The sequence below is a fragment of the Xiphophorus maculatus genome, chromosome 16, assembly GCF_002775205.1.
Source record: "Xiphophorus maculatus strain JP 163 A chromosome 16, X_maculatus-5.0-male, whole genome shotgun sequence".
In the NCBI taxonomy this organism is placed as follows: Eukaryota; Metazoa; Chordata; class Actinopteri; order Cyprinodontiformes; family Poeciliidae; genus Xiphophorus; species Xiphophorus maculatus.
Genome location: NC_036458.1, coordinates 17,826,200 through 17,845,730, shown reverse-complemented (window position 1 = coordinate 17,845,730; position 19,531 = coordinate 17,826,200). Strand labels below are relative to the sequence as shown.

The 19,531-nt window shown below is 40.0% G+C and overlaps 1 protein-coding gene across 2 annotated transcripts in view; it reads right to left on the bottom strand.

The window, feature by feature from the left end:
* prkcb (protein kinase C beta) overlaps nt 1-19,531 on the bottom strand; it is a 91,383-nt gene that overhangs the window by 19,789 nt on the left and 52,063 nt on the right. For both annotated transcript variants that reach the window (XM_023348692.1, XM_023348691.1), the window contains exons 7-15: nt 18,903-19,037; nt 16,885-16,981; nt 14,995-15,138; nt 9,008-9,181; nt 4,245-4,336; nt 3,291-3,353; nt 2,537-2,675; nt 2,285-2,365; nt 1,744-1,851 (exon numbers count right to left, since the gene is read on the bottom strand). In XM_023348692.1, the coding sequence (XP_023204460.1) occupies nt 1,744-1,851; nt 2,285-2,365; nt 2,537-2,675; nt 3,291-3,353; nt 4,245-4,336; nt 9,008-9,181; nt 14,995-15,138; nt 16,885-16,981; nt 18,903-19,037 (1,033 nt within the window). The remainder of the gene's footprint in view (nt 1-1,743; nt 1,852-2,284; nt 2,366-2,536; nt 2,676-3,290; nt 3,354-4,244; nt 4,337-9,007; nt 9,182-14,994; nt 15,139-16,884; nt 16,982-18,902; nt 19,038-19,531) is intronic.

Sequence of the window (19,531 nt, the reverse complement as noted above, 5' to 3'; positions counted from 1 at the left end):
TTGTGCTTAAGCTGCTGCGTGAACATTGTTAGCATCACCTATATCCGATGTTAATGTCACAGTGAATGAAGATGTACAATACAATCCACAGCAGAGTCATCCCGGGCTGTTATAAAACATGCAACAAAGAAGTCAGCACTTTCAACTTGTAAAATGCACTGGAGTTGCTCTCTCAACTACATATCTTACACGTTTTAAAGAGTACAATTAAAGTAGAGGAGATAATTAAAGAAATGTATTAAATCTATGATCAAAATAAAACTTCTGACTCGTAAGTAAAACAGATATGCAGCACTAAAGTTTGTAAAACTTTTTCAACTTTTTACAAACTACGATGCAAAAACTGAGAGACAGCAACACAGAGATTTAAAGGGATGTCAATCTATGGGAATGTTTGTTTTTATTTTTAAAAATTAGAAAAAAAAAACTAAAACCTAACATATCTGACAGCTTATTTTTAATTCAAATATTGCACGTCCTTTTAAGGATCTTTGAAATTATACTGGTAGTCCTGCAGTTAAGGTTTTTCACATGTCGATCCTTTTTATGCAGCTCCACCTTATAATTCATGATTTTCAACAGAATAATCGTCCATACTGTCCTTAAATATTCTAAAGGTTTCATTTATTGTTCTTAAGGGAAAAAAAAGAATAATCTGTCAAAATTGGCCACTGTTTCTGGCTGACATAACGTCTGCCTCCGCATTTGTTCTCTGTGCACATACCTGAAAGTCAGCTCTACTTTTTCTCTAATGGAAATTACTTGTAGAGTTTAAAAAGCCGGGGCTCATCCAGTCAAATGCACAGACACAAAATGACTTAACCCAGGCAGCGCTGGCAGGGAGCAGAGAAATCCGGGGGTGGACACGGGTGAGCTTTCATGCTCCAGTGAAGATTCACTCTCATAGCACTACAACACTGTAATCATAACTAATACATAACATACAGCCTGTGTGTCACTGACAGACTATGAGTGAGTGTGTGTATGTATCTAAGAGACCACTGTTGCCATTAATTTGTTGATGAATGACTTTGCCTTTAAATTTAGGAGGAGGCAGTGTGACTAGTATCGGGTCAGAATAAGTGCAGTTCGGTGTACTTTGATTTAAAAAAAGACGAAAATAAAAACATATGATTTCTTTTGAATCAATGACGCCTATTTCATGTGAGATAATGTTTAATGTTTGAATATCTTTTTGATTTTTGTTAAGCTTTCTTAGATCTATAACATGAGCAAAGCTGCTGTAGAGAGACAACATGATCAAAATAAAAAGGACCGAACATACTGTATGTTACCATCCATCCATCAGCCGGTACTGTGTGTGTGTGTGTGTGTGTGGGGGTGTGTGTGTGTGTGTGTGTGTGTGTGGTCTGCTGTGGTCAGTGAAGCTTAGAGGCAGCAGATGAGACAGAGGTTTAATAAAGAGGACTGACTCCATTTGTTGTAGTAATCAGCCTACCCTCCCCCCCCCACACACATACACACACGCCGACACACACCAGTCCAACGCAGCTGGAAGTTATCGGATCATAATTTTGGTAAAGGCTGAGCAAACCACACACGCTTATGCTATCTGATCACAGTAGTCGATGCATGTGACAATTATGAAGGAAATTTTAATGTTTTCTGTTCTTCTGTTTGTCCCCCTTACTCCCTTTTCTTTCTAAATTAACTGAAGACCCCCTGGTACTTTGTGTGTGTTTGATAAAGCAGCCGTGTGTGTGTGTGTGTATGAATACTCACTCCTTTACATATGGCGACAGCTTCCTTAGACATCGATTTGGGATAGGAGACGTGATGCTCCATTATGGATTGAAACAACTCGTCCTCATCCTCACCATCGAATGGGGGCTGCAGAAGAGAGGGAAGAGTTGAGGAGAAAAAGGAGAAATGTAACACAGGACAGACAGAGGGTATGCTAAACACAATTATTATTATATTTTTGTATAAATTTTTGAATGTTTTAATTTGTTTTTCTCAAAAACTGAACAAATTCGATCAGTTTAAAAGTTAAAGTTTTCTAATTTTCAGTGTAATGCCATGCATCCCTTTATCTGAGTTTCATACATATAAACATACACATGATGCTAGTAATAATGGAGAGGGCAAAAGATGTTCAATTATGAAATATTTTAATACCTTAAAACTAATTCAGTAAATCCAATTTGCAATCAGTTATCAGCAGCCTTTACAGAGCAAATAAATAATGGCGATAAAGTATTACTTTTCTTTTCAATAAATAAAAAAAACAAACATTCTAGTTTTCATAAAGCTGCAGACCAACCTGTCCAGCCAACATTTCGTAAAGCAATACTCCAAACGCCCACCAGTCCACAGATTTCCCATAAGGTTGATAGGCAATAATCTGAAATTAAACAAGAACAGTTGTAATAATCAGCAACACTTAATAATCCTAAACTCTTAGCAAATAGCCAGATTTTAAAATGAACACGTTCTCTAACTTTGGCCAAATTGTTTGAATTTGAGTTTTCCTGATTAACGAATGTTGCGAGCACCACACACACGGACTGAATACCTCAGGAGCGATGTAGTCTGGTGTTCCACAGAAGGTCTTGGTTGTGATTCCATCAAGCATATTTTCTTTACACATACCGAAGTCTGCGATCTTAATGTGGCCTTCACAGTCCAGCATTACATTATCCAGCTTCAGATCCCTAAAATTGGTAAAGAAATTGAATTTTGTTACCTTCTGCAGTTTTCTGTTAGCTACAGCTAAACTGATCTAGTAAATATGTGATTTGTACTTTTGAGAACTGTGTCATGAACGGCATACGTGTTTAGAGTGGTTCAACTCTCAAAAGACGCTTGTCAATTTTTTTAGTAGATACTAAATGAAAAATATAAAGATCAAGATAATCTGATGTGTGTAATGTTGAATATTACTTAAAAACTCACCATTCTGAAACTTCTATCTGTTGCTTTAAACTTTGCTAACCCTTCCCACAGTCCAGTTTAACAATGCACGCACACTGGCAAATTTAAAGGAAATGTGACATATTTTTTTTAAACACACTCCACTTTGCTAGATCATGCAACTACTGACAGATAAAGTGAATTATTAAGATCATCTTGTTCTTCTGAGAGGTTTTATATGAAGCAGGTGAATAAAATACATGTACTGTTGTGTGAACACAACTCCTTCTGCTTTCCAACAACTAGGTAGGCTGATATTTATGGGAGTTGCATAAATGATATTTATGCATTTTAGCACAATTTTTCTCCATTTGCTACCTTTGCACTTTAGTCAGTCAGTTCATTGTGTATGTTACCTGTAGATGATGCCCTTTTGATGCAGGAAGAATAAGCCAATGGCTATCTCAGCAGCGTAGAATCTACAAAAGAAACGCAGGAAGAGACAAACAGCAGCACCAATTACAGTGAGGTTGAGAGACGGTGGGAAAACAGGGGAGTTAATTTGCGTGTGTCTACTCTTCATAAAGGTCAGAGCTGTCTCTTGAAGGCCAAAGAACAGCTGATAAGATCAACAGGAAGGGCCTTTAACAGACTGACCACGCAGGCAGCTATGTTTGAACGACGTGGTTTGTTCACGAAATATACGAGAAGACAATCTGAAGGTGGGCAGGCAGGTTAGAACAAGGAGAGTCAACTTGATGTCTGTTTATCTGAATTTGAAATGAGGAATGTTTGTTAGTGAACACAACGCAGGACAAAAAGTAAGAATTATTATAAATGTTCTACTACTTTAATGGCACAAATACACAATGTTTCTACTAAGATGCACAGTGTTGGCGGTGTTATGTTTTGTGTAGATTAACAGGTCAAATTTTTCAAACTCTTTAGTTATGACAATGATGAGATGTTTCAAGGACTAATCAGAGGTGACAACACATTGGACGTAATGAAAGACCAAAAGATTACAAAGACAAGCCTCAGTTCGTTCACACTGGTATTCAGGGACTTCGCTTATCGCAGACTTGTGGGATATTTGCATACATGTCGAGTAGCTATGTTCTTTTGTGAGCATGCTATTCCACTCACGAACACTCCCCTGAGCAGAAAACGTACCCAGAGAAAGACTCACGTCTTATATCACACACCTAGTTCTCGCAGATGCAGATTATAAAACTAATTAACCCCAAGCTGGTAGCTTCTTTACTGAGAGAAAAACAGCATCACTGAGCTGTGAAACATCTATAGTATCTCCAGAGGATTGAGATTTTTACACTGATGGCAGGAATGAGGTCTATGTTTTGTGTACTCACACAGCATGGGGCTCTTTGAACTTGCCAGCCTGCTGTATCTGATACATGAGGTCTCCGCCATTTATGTACTCCATGACGAAATACAAACGGTCCTACGGAGAGAAACAGGAGGGCGGGTGATGAGAGAAGGGTCAGGAAGGAAAACAGACAGTGTCATGATCTTTCATTACATTAATTATGCTTCATCAGAATGTTCAAAAAAGGTGACATGAAATAATTCTGTATAATTAAGTATAAGTATAGTATAATTAAGATTTCATAAAAAAGAACACCAAAATACAGTTTAGAGTGCAAATATATATATATATATATATAAAGCATCCATGTTTATAAAACAATCTATCAGACAGATGAGACTTGTGGCAAATAAAATCAAAACCAAAGAGGTCAGCTGCGGTGTGACGTCATCATAGGGTATGGCACATGAGGGAGGACAATGTTTTTCTACAGGTGATTCACATTAAACCAATGACTGAAAACACAAGAACTGAGACCAGAAGGAATAAAATAAATCAGAATTAGGGTAGAGACAAAGTCGTGAGTGTATTTTTGCAAGAGCATCGGTCTCAGGACCAATAACCAATACCTCTGCTTTTCCTGGTTTAGATATAGGAAATATTTTAGCATTGTATTGAAATTGATGGCAGACATCAAGGTACAGTTAAAGGAGCATCTACAGGTCTTGCGTCACCAGGAAACACAGCAGAGTATCATCTGCATAACTGTGGAAATTTTCACCATGTTTCTTTACAATTTTCCCAAAGCATCTTAGAGAACAACAAACTAAAACTGAGCCATGTGGAACACCACAATTTACCTAATAACTAAAAGGTTTGAAACCTTTGATGCTAAACCGTTTCAGGACGGGGGTCAGTTTGTGACAGTCTACCTCCTGGTACTGAACGGTCCACAATATCAAATGCAGATTGAGCAGGACAAGGACCAAAAATGGTGAATTACTGTAGCCCGAAAAATGTTTGCCCAGGGGTAGACTGCTTATGTGAAACAAATGACACTAGAAGTGAAAGGAGCAGTCATAAGGGGACGAAAGAGGAAGGGGACAGAGAGGAGGACGCGACTGGGCCGTTGTAAGTACAGCCAATCAGTCTTGAAGGGACATCAATTTAAGAACCTATTGTCTTCACTTATCTACAGAAATTGCCAATATGGTTCAGTGTTTCAGAAAATCTAGTGTATATGTATGTGTGTAGGCGTGTGTGTGCATTCTGGAGAGGTTTGTGTGTGTGTGTGTGTGTTAGGGTCTGTACTGTCTGATAAGCCTCATAAACTGACCTTTTGAGAGCAATATGTTGAACTTGTGTGTCTTTCGATTAAAAATGTACTTGCATGTGTGCACCACAAGTCATGTACAGCAACAAAATTTTATGGCCAAAGTCCTCCTCTGCTGAGAGAATTACTGCTGAACTGGATTAGCACATCCACTCTCAGTGGGTGTGTGGGGATGTCCGCGCGTGTGTGTGGATCAGGTCAGCTGAGTTTGTGGCATCTCTCAACCAAGTGACAACGCATCACTAATAACAGTGTGCGTTTATGGCTTGTGAAATGAAATGTCATGCACTGAGGGCTACGCATGAAACCACCAAGCTATATTTACACCCCCGTTGACTCATCTTTGGTGTAATACGGATTATACATCACAAGTTGAGCATGAATCAAGCATGAATTCAGGCTGTGTATTCCAGCTGGGAGCTGGTGACGGCAGTCGAGGTAGCTGCTGTTAAGACCACAGCGCTCCCTGCGCGCCCTGCAGCAGCATGCTGCTCTTACAATTGTTCCCACGTAACCTGACAGTGTGGAGATCAACAAAGGCAGCTCCGTTTTGTCTTGTTATCGGTGGAACATTTAAAGGGGAAAATCTGCACATTTTCCCCTTTAAACATCAAGTGCCTTGATGCTTCTTTAGCTGCCTTCCTAAAAAAGCTTATAAATTGCATCAACAAGTACACTGCTCAAAAAAATAAAGGGAACACTTAAACAACACAATATAACTCCAAGTAAATCAAACTTCTGTGAAATCAAACTGTCCACTTAGGAAGCAACACTGATTGACAATCAATTTCACCTGCTGTTGTGCAAATGGAATAGACAACAGGTGGAAATTATTGGCAATTAGCAAGACACACTCAATAAAGGAGTGGTTCTGCAGTTGGGACCACAGACCACTTCTCAGTATCTATGCTGTCTGGCTGATGTTTTGGTCAGTTTTGAATGTTGGTGGTGCTTTCACACTCGTGGTAGCATGAGACGGACTCCACAACCCACACAAGTGGCTCAGGTAGTGCAGCTCATCCAGGATGGCACATCAATGCGAGCTGTGGCAAGAAGGTTTGCTGTGTCTGTCAGCGTAGTGTCCAGAGGCTGGAGGCGCTACCAGGGGACAGGCCAGTACACCAGGAGACGTGGAGGAGGCCGTAGGAGGGCAACAACCCAGCAGCAGGACCGCTACCTCCGCCTTTGTGCAAGAAGGAACAGGAGGAGCACTGCCAGAGCCCTGCAAAATGACCTCCAGCAGGCCACAAATGTGCATGTGTCTGCACAAACGGTTAGAAACTGACTGCATGAGGATGATATGAGGGCCCGACGTCCACAGATGGGGGTTGTGCTCACAGCCCAACACCGTGCAGGACGTTTGGCATTTGCCAGAGAACACCAGGATTGGCAAATTTGCCACTGGCGCCTTGTGCTCTTCACAGATGAAAGCAGGTTCACACTGAGCACATGTGACAGACGTGACAGAGTCTGGAGACGCCGTGGAGAGCGGTCTGCTGCCTGCAACATCCTTCAGCATGACTGGTTTGGCAGTGGGTCAGTAATGGTGTGGTGTGGCATTTCTTTGGAGGGCCGCACAGCCCTCCATGTGCTCACCAGAGGTAGCCTGAGTGCCATTAGGTACCGAGATGAGATCCTCAGACCCCTTGTGAGACATATGCTGGTGCGGTTGGCCCTGGGTTCCTCCTAATGCAGGACAATGCTAGACCTCATGTGGCTGGAGTATGTCAGCAGTTCCTGCAAGATGAAGGCATTGAAGCTATGGACTGGCCAGCCCGTTCCCCAGACCTGAATCCGATTGAGCACATCTGGGACATCATGTCTCGCTCCATCCACCAACGTCACGTTGCACCACAGACTGTCCAGGAGTTGGCGGATGCTTTAGTCCAGGTCTGGGAGGAGATCCCTCAGGAGACCATCCGCCACCTCATCAGGAGCATGCCCAGGCGTTGTAGGGAGGTCATACAGGCACGTGGAGGCCACACACAATACTGAGCCTCATTTTGACTTGTTTTAAGGACATTACATTAAAGTTGGATCAGCGTGTAGTGTTATTTCACTTTAATTTTGTGTGTGGCTCCAAATCCAGGCCTCCATTGGTTAATAAATTTGATTTCCATTGATGATTTTTGTGTGATTTTGTTGTCAGCACATTCAACTTTGTACAGAACAAAGTATTCAATGAGAATATTTCTTTCATTCAGATCTAGGATGTGTTATTTGAGTGTTCCCTTTAGTTTTTTGAGCAGTGTATTTTTCAAGAAAGATTACCGGGGTCCCTACTGTTGGCAAACCCATAATCTATTCAATAAATGTAACCAAAGTGTTCCATTTGCATGATTTTATTTATTTATTTTGAGCATTGAGTAACATTTTATTATGTAATCTACTGCTGTTAATTTGGAGTATAAATATGACAAATTTCTCTTTGCCACTCTTCAAAATGAGACAGACAAGATACCATGATATTCAAGTCAGGCTCATGTTTTCTTGATTTCCACAGGTCAGGAAGTGGCAACAAGTAGTAACATAAAAATAATAAATTTACAGTCAGAGGAATATATAAAACATTTAAGGCAACTGGATGGCGAGGAAGCCATTTGTGTCTAAAAAGTACATGTGTAACGTTTGCTAAAAAATACTAGGACTTTAACTGGAACCCTGTACTTTGACGCTAGGACTGAGATTTTCAGCAGCAGACACTGCATGTTGGTTTAGTGAGATACAACAGGATGAAAATGTGAAAAGCATCTCATACCCACAGTGGGGTTTGATGGAGAATCTGTGAATCTGCTGGACTGTTTCTTTTCCAGAGGCCATACTTTTAAATAAAGGGCTGGTTGACTCTAATGGAAAACTGAAAATTGGTCAGCAGTGGTTCTCCAAAACACAGGACCAGTTGAAAAAAAGAACTGGTTCATCAGACACAAAATAAACCTTTTTCCATGGTGATAAATGATCTAAATCCTATTGAAAATCTGAGGAGCTGAACATTTGTTTCACAAATGTTTGTGTCATAGATGAATTCCTAAGATGCAATTTTTCACCAATGAATGAAAGTATTCATGCACAAAACTTGATTCCCTTGATTTTAAAATGTGAAACTATGCGACTGATTGCTACATATTCTTACCAGGAGTTGCAAAGAATAGCGGTGAGAATGACAAACTATTATTTTATGTGTGTCGAGCTGGTCGTAAAAGTTTAATTTGATTTCTGTTAAAATAATATACTATGAAAATCATTTTGAGTGTTTCATCTTCAGTGAATATGAGGCTATAGCAGTACTGAAGTAAATAGAACATTATTTCCCTTTATGTTTGCAACTGTTGCTGTAATTAGAAGACAGTCTTTGGAAAAAGGCAGTGTTTATCATTGGTTTTAAATAATCAAAAGCCTGATTCCACTTCGCAATACGAGAAGTTTACATTAGTGTCAACAAAGCAGTCGCAGGAATAAGCCAATCAACCCACCATGGTCTGGAAGGTGGAGTGCAGCTGCGTTAAGAACGGAGGCTTTCCGGTCAGAGCCAACACCCTCTTCTCCACCATGGTGCACTCAACATCGTCGTCCTGGATGACCACGTCCTTCTTCAGGATCTTTATTGCGTACAGTTCCTCTGTTCCTTTACGCTCCGCCAGCATCACCTAGAGAGGAAGAGGAGAGAAACAAAGGCAGGGGTTGAAGAGACAAGGATAAAACAATTTTCCACACATTTTCATGGTCCAGAGAGAAGAAATAATCAAAAAAAAAAATGGAGGAAAGGGAGAAAGTGATGAGGGAGGCATGGAAAGAATCCATATAGTACATTGACTGTTTCCATTTCGGGAAAATATAAAGAGTGACAAAAGAAAAAAAAAAACATGATATTTTGAGATGTCACAGGTGGAAAAGAGAAACCACGGGGAAACCTTCTGACACGCTGAGATGTTTATGAGCAGAGATTGTGCTGCAAAATTCCTTTATGAAAAGATAAATACTGACAATAACAAAACAGGAGTCACAAAATATAAATATTAGCTTGAATTGTGCATTATAAAGCTTGAAAACACAGAAAAATACTGAATCAGTCTTCTTTGTCTCACTGCAAGTGCTTAAACTAATGTAAAGGATCTACTGAGGTAAAATGTGTCAAAATGTCCAAACCAAAGATAGAACGTCTCCATCTTAGATGTTTGTATTGTCAATCTAAAATTAACTATTGAGACATCTTACCGTACCTTCAGCATTTTATGCGTTTCATTCTGTCAGTTGTCAGTATTTCCTGCACGGGGTTCACTCTGAGAGAATAAAATTTGGTTTACATGAGCTGCAGCAATCTGAAAGTCACCAAGATATAGTGCTTCTCTAAGATCTCTCCATGGGGATTTTCTTTGCCCTTCACAATATCTGAGAAGGACACTAAGAGGAAAAGAAACATCTCACAGAAAAAATGAGAACAAGAATAAAAGGATTTTGTAACTTTGTTGTTTTTTTTACCCAGAAACTTCAGTAAGATCAGTTTTAGAGGTGAGCTGAGATCAAGGACAGTTGCAGTATGAAAAAAGTGGGATTAAAAAGTAAGAAGTAGGTCAAAAAAATGTGGCGTAACCTGAAGGTGAAGAAAGAAGAGAATAAAAGAAATTGTTGCTCTTGTTTTAAATTATAACGTCCAGGAACACCTGAGTAAAATCATGACTGGGAAACCAGTAAGTTAAAGAAACTGTAATCAAATCTGCAGTTCACTTTGTCCAAGGCCGGGCAGTTCCTGCTGCGTCTACACTTCTTCATGTACACACAGAGGTGGTGATTGTTTAAACTGTGTTTTCTATAGACAAATGTCAATATTTAAATGAAGATTTTTAAAATTAAATGTCATGGGCCCTACTTAATCTATGCCTATTACCACTTTCTAGGCCTAAGACACCTAAAACACTGGGATTTGGACATTTATCCTTCATTGTTCTGACTCCATCAAGCTTTAAATGTGTAGTAAAAAAAAAGAAAAAAGTAATGACTGAGACAATGTGGTTCATGATATGGTTTATTCAAGCTTTGAATGCTCTCCCTTAAAATTGTGATGTTCTTATTTTTTTTGCTCTTATGTAAGATTTACATTTTCAGAAAAAAACAAATTTTGAGTTTCAAATTAACAAGTGCAACAAATCAACGTAACGTGTTGATCTGCTTTTGAATATTTACTGTATAAAATTAACTGTGATGTTTCAGGTTCTTTTCTAATTTTTCTAATCCTGCATATAGTCTCAAATAACAAACATTGATCAACTTATTTCATTTCTAAATACACCAGAAATTCTGACATGTTTTTTGCAGATTGACCTAACAAATGTTTTTTTTTAAACAAATGCAGCATGTAATTAAGAGGTTAATGCGCATTTTTCAAATTGAACAAAATTGAAAATTAGCATCTCAGGCGCTTGTGCTTTATACATTTTCAAGTATGATAATGTTGTGAGATTATTGGGACCGGTATTCTACTTGAAGTGTGGCACAAATGGATCCACTGTGTGTGAAGACGTGCCAGTGTGTGTATTCGCCCATCTGATGATGTGCAATTTGTACTTCTGCACAGAAGGCTGACACAGATGAAAACATTTCAACATTGAAATTATTGGAGACCTCTAGCAAGAAACATATGTGTCTGCATGGGTGTGTGTGTGTGTGCATGAACTCGGCATATGGTGCAGTGTAACAATATGTAAAAAAACAAACAAACAAAAAAACGCTTTAAAAATGAAACAGCGGCACCAAAGGACACCATCTGGCCCAAAGTTCATTCACAGAACTACAAGGACACACTCAGAGAAAGAGAACAAACGATGATGGGGAAACCAGAGAAGCATATCAGAAATGAAAACACTTCAACAAGCTAAACATGCGCAGCACAGAGCAATGAACCGAACCGAGTCAAATGCAGAAGTGCGTTTCTCAAGGTGAATCCGACTCCAAAGTCATGCGTAGTCTTGAGAGAGCAGTGTGAACTGTGGCGTGTGTAAGTGGTTCATTCATGAAAAGTTATTTGGGGTCAATTGCCAATAAGCAGCCCAGAGGATATTAGCCGACGTGTGACGTAAACAGCGCTGAACACTGCGAGTTTTCTCTGATGACCTTGGAGAGCGACTCTATCAAGGCAAAATTAACTAACCAACACTCGACAAGCACTGGATGGACCCGCAAGGCCTTTGCCATCATTCTTATAATATATGCAGCAACCTTTCTATCCACTGAGCTGCATGTAATTAAGAAGAAGAAAAAACTGAGGTGAAAACAGGCTCTTTTCAGGAGAAGTTGCAAAATAATGCAGCACCTTTAGAAAAATACTAATTTATATGCTTAGAGGCAACCTGGTGATGTATTATTTACCTATTTATTTATCTGCTGACAGCTACTTCCAGCAAGATAAGACCGTAATCCGATGATATAAAGAGTCACCAGGTCTCAACCTACACAGCGCCTTTGCAATGCTGGAACATCATGGATGTTCAGCTGGCAGATCTGAAGCGACTGAGTGATTCCATCATGTCAACATGGACCAAAGTCTCTCAGGAATCTTTTGACACCTTACTATGTCACGAATAATTAAGGTGATTCTGAAGGCAAGGGTCAGTACAATGTGTAAAGCATTGAAAATGTGTTGAGTAAGCTTCCAAGAGATTGAAAAGCTTTCATTTAAATCAAATGAGAACAATTTTCTAAACCCGAGTAGTTTTAAAGGCTAAGCCTAAAAAAAAAATGCAAATGAAACTGAAAGTATCCAGCAGCAGAAAAATATTAAACAAAAAGTGAGAAAAATCTGTGAATTGTAGCGCCAAACTGTTCAATACACTTAATTTTTCTAGTGTCACAATAACACAAAACTACATCTTGTAAACCTGGATCAGTCTCAACTAAAGTAGCCTTTAGGTAAATGTTCAAAAATAGGATCCATGTGTAGCACTCCAGCCATTTCTCTTATTTTTCTACAGGCATTTAGTAATCACAGCAAAAGTCACATTAACACATATTCAACTTTAATATGCTAAAATACGCCTGAAGATTTTGTAACTATATGACTCTATGACATTATTATGATGTACAGCACTTTAATCGGCCTTGTTGCTGAAATGCACTCTACAAATAAACTTGACTTGACATAAAGCAGACATTTTAAAGGAGCAAATCCCAGTTTTCATTCTCTTCTGCAGTTTGTTTCCAACATTTTTTCAACTGATTCAAATAAACAAAGAAACGCAGACTCTTCTCTTTGGCATCTGCAGCCTCTCCCTCACTGTTTGACACTCACAGGGCAGACAGCAAATTGTGGTCAGTGACCTTAGATGAAAAGAAAGCAAGGTAGGAAGCCATTAGTCCTTTATCACACCAGGTGCTAAAAAAGTTCAGCCGCTGCAGTGTTGTTCTCCAACACAGCACGCTTGCCAGACTAATGCGAATTGCCATGGCAGCATGAAACCTTGTAATAAGAAAACTCTGACCTTATGCGTTCACCTCATCCTCTCAGTGTAATGTCTAATCTAGCAAAATGGCAAACATGTGTGACTGAAACGCTATATTGAGGGCTACTCTGAGAGAAAGCAAATGGCTGAATGTATAGGAACAGCAGACATGCAAGCAAGATGGAAACAATTTATTATGTAACTTGCTGACAAAAAATTCCTTGAGGCTTTTTGCCTTTAATTCAATGCTCCATTTAAACTATGTGATTGTGTGCTGCTTAATTGCCATATTGTGTTACGATGATGTTTATCCCTGTCAAGAGAGGAAGATGAAAATTAAAATGTACAAAATGACAAAAAAAATATTTCCAAAATACTTTAGTTTTCCACAAGACATTTCTGCCCTTTGGCATTTAAAATGCTTCTATCAAACAGAGGCATACTCTGAATCACCAATGCGCAAATTCAGGTAGAGTTAAGATGTCAAATATGAACCTGCATGGATTTCCCAACACTATTCCTATTCTCAGATTCTGTATATATCATAGCAAACAGAGCTTTGCAGCAAATACAGCAAAGAGTCAAGCCAGCAAGCCTTCCTGCTGCAAAAGAAAAGCCTGCATTGCTCGACTTTAATGTTTTCTTCTCAGACATTAACCTTTATTTATATCCTCCGTGTTTGCATGAAACACATCAGAGACGTTTGGCATTTATTTTCCTCTGTCTCAATAGTAAAAAAATTTTTTTAAATCAAAGAAGAAGCTAACAGGTAGTCTGCAGCAGACCGTCTACTGTCAGTGGGCTAACAAATACATGCATTTCTATATTGGAGACATCTGTTGATATGTGTCTTTTATTACTAAAACATATAACACTTTTTTTGGTTCTAAGCTTAAACTTCAAACAGAACACCACTCATCTGGCCACGGAAAAAAAAAAACAAACAACAAAAAGACCCCCATAAAAACAGCTCTGAGGGATTCATCCTCAGCCTCCCACACAGACGCCAGAGAAACCCTTAAAGTGCGCCGCGTCACATGAGCGTCCGCTTCTGCATTTGGCGAATGCGTTCCCGGTAGAGAAAGACGCCTGCGTTCAGGAATGTCCTTTTTTTTTTATTTACGCGCTTAAGCATGTGAGTCAGGTACTCCGCTAATGACGACTCCAATAATGAATGAGGCTCTCCGCGGTGACACATCAGTGTAGCTTTAAATCCCTGTTACCATGGAAACAGGCAGTTGCTGTACAGGTCTGACACAGACAATGGTCTTTCCCCCCCTCCCTCTGTCTCTGTCGTGCTCTTTATGTCACTCTCAGTCTTTCTCCACCCCACTGCTCCGTTCATCTTTGGCTCCCAAAATCCTCCTCTCATTCTTTCTCTCATGTCGCATCTTCCTGTTTTGCCCGTTTTTTTTTTTTTGTCTCCCAAATTTCCATTCATTCTTTCCCAACACCATTCCCCTCGCTCTCCCCATCTCTGAGGACCCCTCACACCTATCTCGCTGACTCGCTTTTCATTCATCCTGAAGTTTTTACCTCTCTCTCGATTCATTCATGTCAGCCTTGTCACCACGGATCTCATCGCCTTCTCCCTCTCCTTTCATCACTTTCATCACTTTCCCATGTCCTCCTCTGTGCCTCCTTCCCTTCATCCATTTCTATCTATCTGTACTTACTCTTTCTGTGTTCGTCTTTTTTTTTCTGTGTAAATTTTTCATCCTTCCATCTCTTGTTTAAGCTCAGTCCAAGTCCTCTGAGGCGGTCACTACGCCACTCTGTTAAAATAGTGGTTTTGCATATGCATGATGGCTGCTTTGCATAAGCTATATCCTTCAGGAACTCAGTAGCTCAAACCAATGTCTTTCTATTATTATAGCATTTTATTACAATTTGTTTGGGAACCGCAAAGATTTTATGAAAACAAAATAATGGATGAGCCACAGCACACAGCGGACAGATAATGAGGAGTCAAACAGTTGTTTAAGTGACAAAGACAGGGTAAACACACCAGGACACGTAGTTCTCACCTTGCCAAAGCTGCCCTTGCCCAGCACCATCAGGAAGTTAAAGTCGGATAGCCTTATGCGATCCTGGTTGCCGTTGGAGTCGAACCGGGAGGCTGCGTTCGCTGACTTTCCCTCCGTGTTTTTGCCCACTGCGATTTTAGCCCTCTAGATGGACAAGAAAGATAGAAATATATAGAGAAACTGTACGTATAATAAAGGGAAAGAGAAATAGGAATATTGTATTCTTTTGTTTCAGTTTTTTCAGTATGTGTGTGTTTGTAATCTTTATGGTTTTCCGTTTCTCAACAGATAAAATGTTCTGTTTTTTCACAAACACGTCGACACTCACAAGAGGATTAATTTTAAAAGTGTTTGCTTTTGTCGGAGGATTTTATTACACTCTGAAATGACAAAGATTACAAATGGAGAAATGGCTTAACAATACACTTGCATCCATAATAAATTAGACAAACCTCCATCGAAATACTTAAGAATTTGAGAAGCTAATTAAATGTTCCAGTCCAGCATCTTTTGATTTGACGTAAAAGGAACTGGATTGACGATGCAGCTGACTTTAGTTAAAGTGTGAAAGTCTTGGGGTTGACTTCTACTGACAAAGTTAATACACAAAGTCTAACGGTTCAAATTTGTTTTGATTGTTGTCTTTAAAACATTTGAAACTTAAAACGGCCTTCATCACCTCCTTTCCCTCAAGCTGGCTCAACCAAAGTTCATTTCTCTTCCCAGCTGATTCAAGCAGGCTAGCTTCTTTAAGGTAGGTTAAGATTGTGAAGCTAAACAGTCAATAAGCTTAAATTGGTAAGATTTAATAAACTCTTAATAAATTAAAGCAAAATTAGTTGACAAAAATATGGAATACAGCCGGTCACCCAGTCCAGTGGGACTTGAGGTTCTAATCCGAGCAGTTCAAACATTTTTAACACTCACAGAAATATAATGTAACATTAATATTTTTTTATATAGTGTTTGACTGGAACCTTCTATGAATTAGCTCTTGTTTTGCCAAATCCACATATATAAACCTTTATGAGTGTGTGGCTGTGGTTACATGGGAACATGCATCTCATGTCACCAACGCGACCTTTCAAACTCTCTGTCTTTGTCTGTGTCTTTTCAGGTCTTTGCTTTCCTCCTGGGAGCTTTCCCCCTAGAGCTATCACAAGAGCTGGTGTATTTGTTTATTAATGTGCGCCGCCAATCCCAGCCACCCAGAACCACGACCTTAAGGAAAAGCGGAGACAACAATAGATAACGGGTAAGAAACGCACAAGACAGTCCAGAATCAGAGGAGAAAAAACAAATAACAGGAGGAGAGGAAAAAAGTAATATGAGGACAATAAAGGGGAAGGATTCAAATAGGCAATTGCATCACCACATTTAAGGAGTATTATTATGTTCTATTTTTCCCAGTGCATTCCCCTTAAGTGTTGCAAACTGCAACTTAACACACTTTCAGAAGAAGACTCCTGTTTGCAGATTGCAGTCAGTGTGACAAATGGAGAAAAGAAGAAGGAAGGAGGAAGGAAAAGGGAAAATCACGGAGTGGGGTGATCCTCATCACTGCCAAATGTGTTAATGAATGGGCCTACTGGTCAGGCCCCCCCCCAGCATCCCCACCCACCCACACACGCACAAACACGTCTGGACCTGCCGTGTGCCAAACCGGATGGTGCTGTAAGTGTGCCTGCCAACTGCTAACAGCTCTCCCAGAGTGGCTCTCACTCAGACACACACACACACACACACCCCCACACACACACACACACACACACACACACACACACACACACACACACACACACACACACACGCACAGTGGCCAAAGCCAACTGCTCACACACATTCCCAAACACACAACGCATTTAAACGCACGCAGGCGCACACACACACCTCAAATTTCTGCCGTAGCTCCTCGTTGCCCTCCTCTCCCTCTGGAGCCACGGGAACGTTGAAGTACTCGCCTTCTTCCTGAGAAAGGAGCTTAAACCTGAAATGAAGAGATATTCATTCTTACATGATTGATGATTGACTTACATACATAACCGGGGGGAAATGGTTATTTTTTATAGGGCTAAAAGGGAAACATTTTGCCCATAATAAAAATAACTTCTCTTGGCTGAAGCACAAACCACACGGCTTCACCAGTGCAGAGTTTTTTTAGAGAATTGATTTATTGTCACAGATCCTCCGGTTTCACCTTCAGCAACCTGAAATCAGATAAACACTCCCTGAGGTGACAGTCTACGTCGAATGTTGTTGTTTTTTCTTTAACAAAAACATGTGAGAGCAAAATATGTTTATGTTTCAATCAAAACCAAAATGCGGTTAGAAATGATGTATCCCAGCTACAAGTCGTCTGCAAAAGTGTTCATAGCCGTTTGATGAATCCTCATTGTGCATTATGAGAAATGTTATGGTACAGAATGGCACAAAATGGAGTATAATTGTAAATTAAAACAAAAGTGATGTGTGGTTCTACAGTTTTTCTTTCAGGAAATCTGAAAAAGCATGGCATGCATTAATATTCAGCTCCCCCAAGTCAAGACTTTGTAGATTCACGTTTTGCTACTTTTGCAGTTAAAAGTCTTCAAGGTGTTTGTCTCTACCAGCTTTGCACATTTAGAGAATGATTTTTTCCCACAAATCTTTTTCAACTAAAAGCCTAAACCCAGTGAGATTACACTCAGATTTGTCCCTGCTGAAGAACAGAATTCCCACAGCATGATGCTTCCACCACAAGTTTTCATGGTGGGAATGGTGTGTTTAGGATAAAGAGCAATATGAGTTTTCATCCACATGCAGCATTCGATTTAATCCTTGTCTCAATTTGACCCAATTTGCCTTCTACAGGTTTGCTGTGCTTCCTACATGGCTGGCTGTAAACTAGAAACATGACTTTCTTGCAAGAATGTCTTTCATCTTGACAATCTTCCATTAAAAAAAACATATTTATAGAGTTTTTGCCATTTACAGAATCTTCCCACTGGTCTCTGAATATCTGCAGCTCCTCCAAAGTTACCAGGAAGAGCTTCTTGCCTGTATCTCTGATTAACAATCTCCTTGCCTGGCCTGGCCAGGATAACGGTACAGCCAAACCTTGTTAGGTAGATTTGCCATGCTCTTTCCATTTTCAGACAGTAGACTAAACAATACATGAGATGTTCCAAGATTGGTGTATTGATTTATAACCCAACTCTGCTTTAATCTACTTCACAACTTCCTCCCTGACCTGTTATGTTCCTCGGCCTTCATGATGCTGTCTGATCCCGAACATTGTCCAACAAACCTCTGACATTTTATTTCTATAAGACCCTAGTTCCTATTTAAAGTGGCAGCTGCTAGCATCAATATGGAAACTAACAAATCCAATAAAAGATCTTTTAGTCTCTCTCATGCTGTCTCCGTCCCTTTCCTGTCATGCCAGTAAGTGTGCGGAGCTGCACAGAGGTGGATTAGAGGAAAACCTGCATCTTAAAAGGCTCACTGCGAATATCAGGTGTACCGAGGCATCCTTCCACCTCCCAGTCTCACCTCAAAAGCTGGCATCTCATTAAAAACCCTGACAGAGCAGTGTCAGCAAAAAAAAAAAAAGAGAGGAAGATTTAGAGAGATAGTGATTGGGCTGCAGACACAGAGGGAGAGGGATGGAGGGAGGGGGCGCGCGAGGGTGGAGGAGAGGAGAGATAAAAAAGCAGAGATAAAAAGACGGGGGAAGAGCTACTCTGGCACTAAATATAACCAGATTAGGAAGAAGAGCTCCAAAAAAAAGAAGAAAAAAAAAAGTTTTTTCTCTTATGCTACGGTAATGAACAAGGTCACCTTCATTCTCCCTCCTGCTCTCTTGTGTTCGCCGCCTCAAATGTTTCCACACCCCTACTCCACCCATTCATCCAGCCTCCATGTCTTACCAGCCGTCCACCCCTTGCTTTTGGAGCTCTGAGATGCCGAAGGACAGTGATCCCATGAAGTCGTTGCGGCTGGTCAAGTCCCAGTCCCACACCTCCACCGACAGGCGGCGGTCCTTGTCATACTCCTTCAGGTGGCTGGAGGAGACATGGGGGAAGGTTTTGTGCATGGCGATATTCTCTGAGATACAAAACTCTACTTTGTGACATTACATCATGTACAAGTACAAAATGAAATTCAATTCACTGCTCATTGTTTCTAGCAGCTAGCATGACAATAGTGCATGTATGAATTGGCAAAGTTTTCAATTAAGAGGTAATTGAATCAGTAATTATTTCTGATTAAGAGTCATCAACTTAAATCCTATCTGGTGTTTATAGAAGTTCCTGGTGAACCAAAGTTCAATGTGCCTAAACAACCCATATTTTTAATTTTATAAATACGTTTTTTTTTTTTATTAAATTTTGCATACATAAATTTTCCATACATGGACATACCTAAATTAACATAACAGATCAAATCCCCACCCATCCCTTTCCCGCACAAAATGGCACATCATAAAACACTTACACCGTCAAGACAACATGGCAAAAACATCACGAATTGATCCAAACCTTTCCACAAGCGTGAA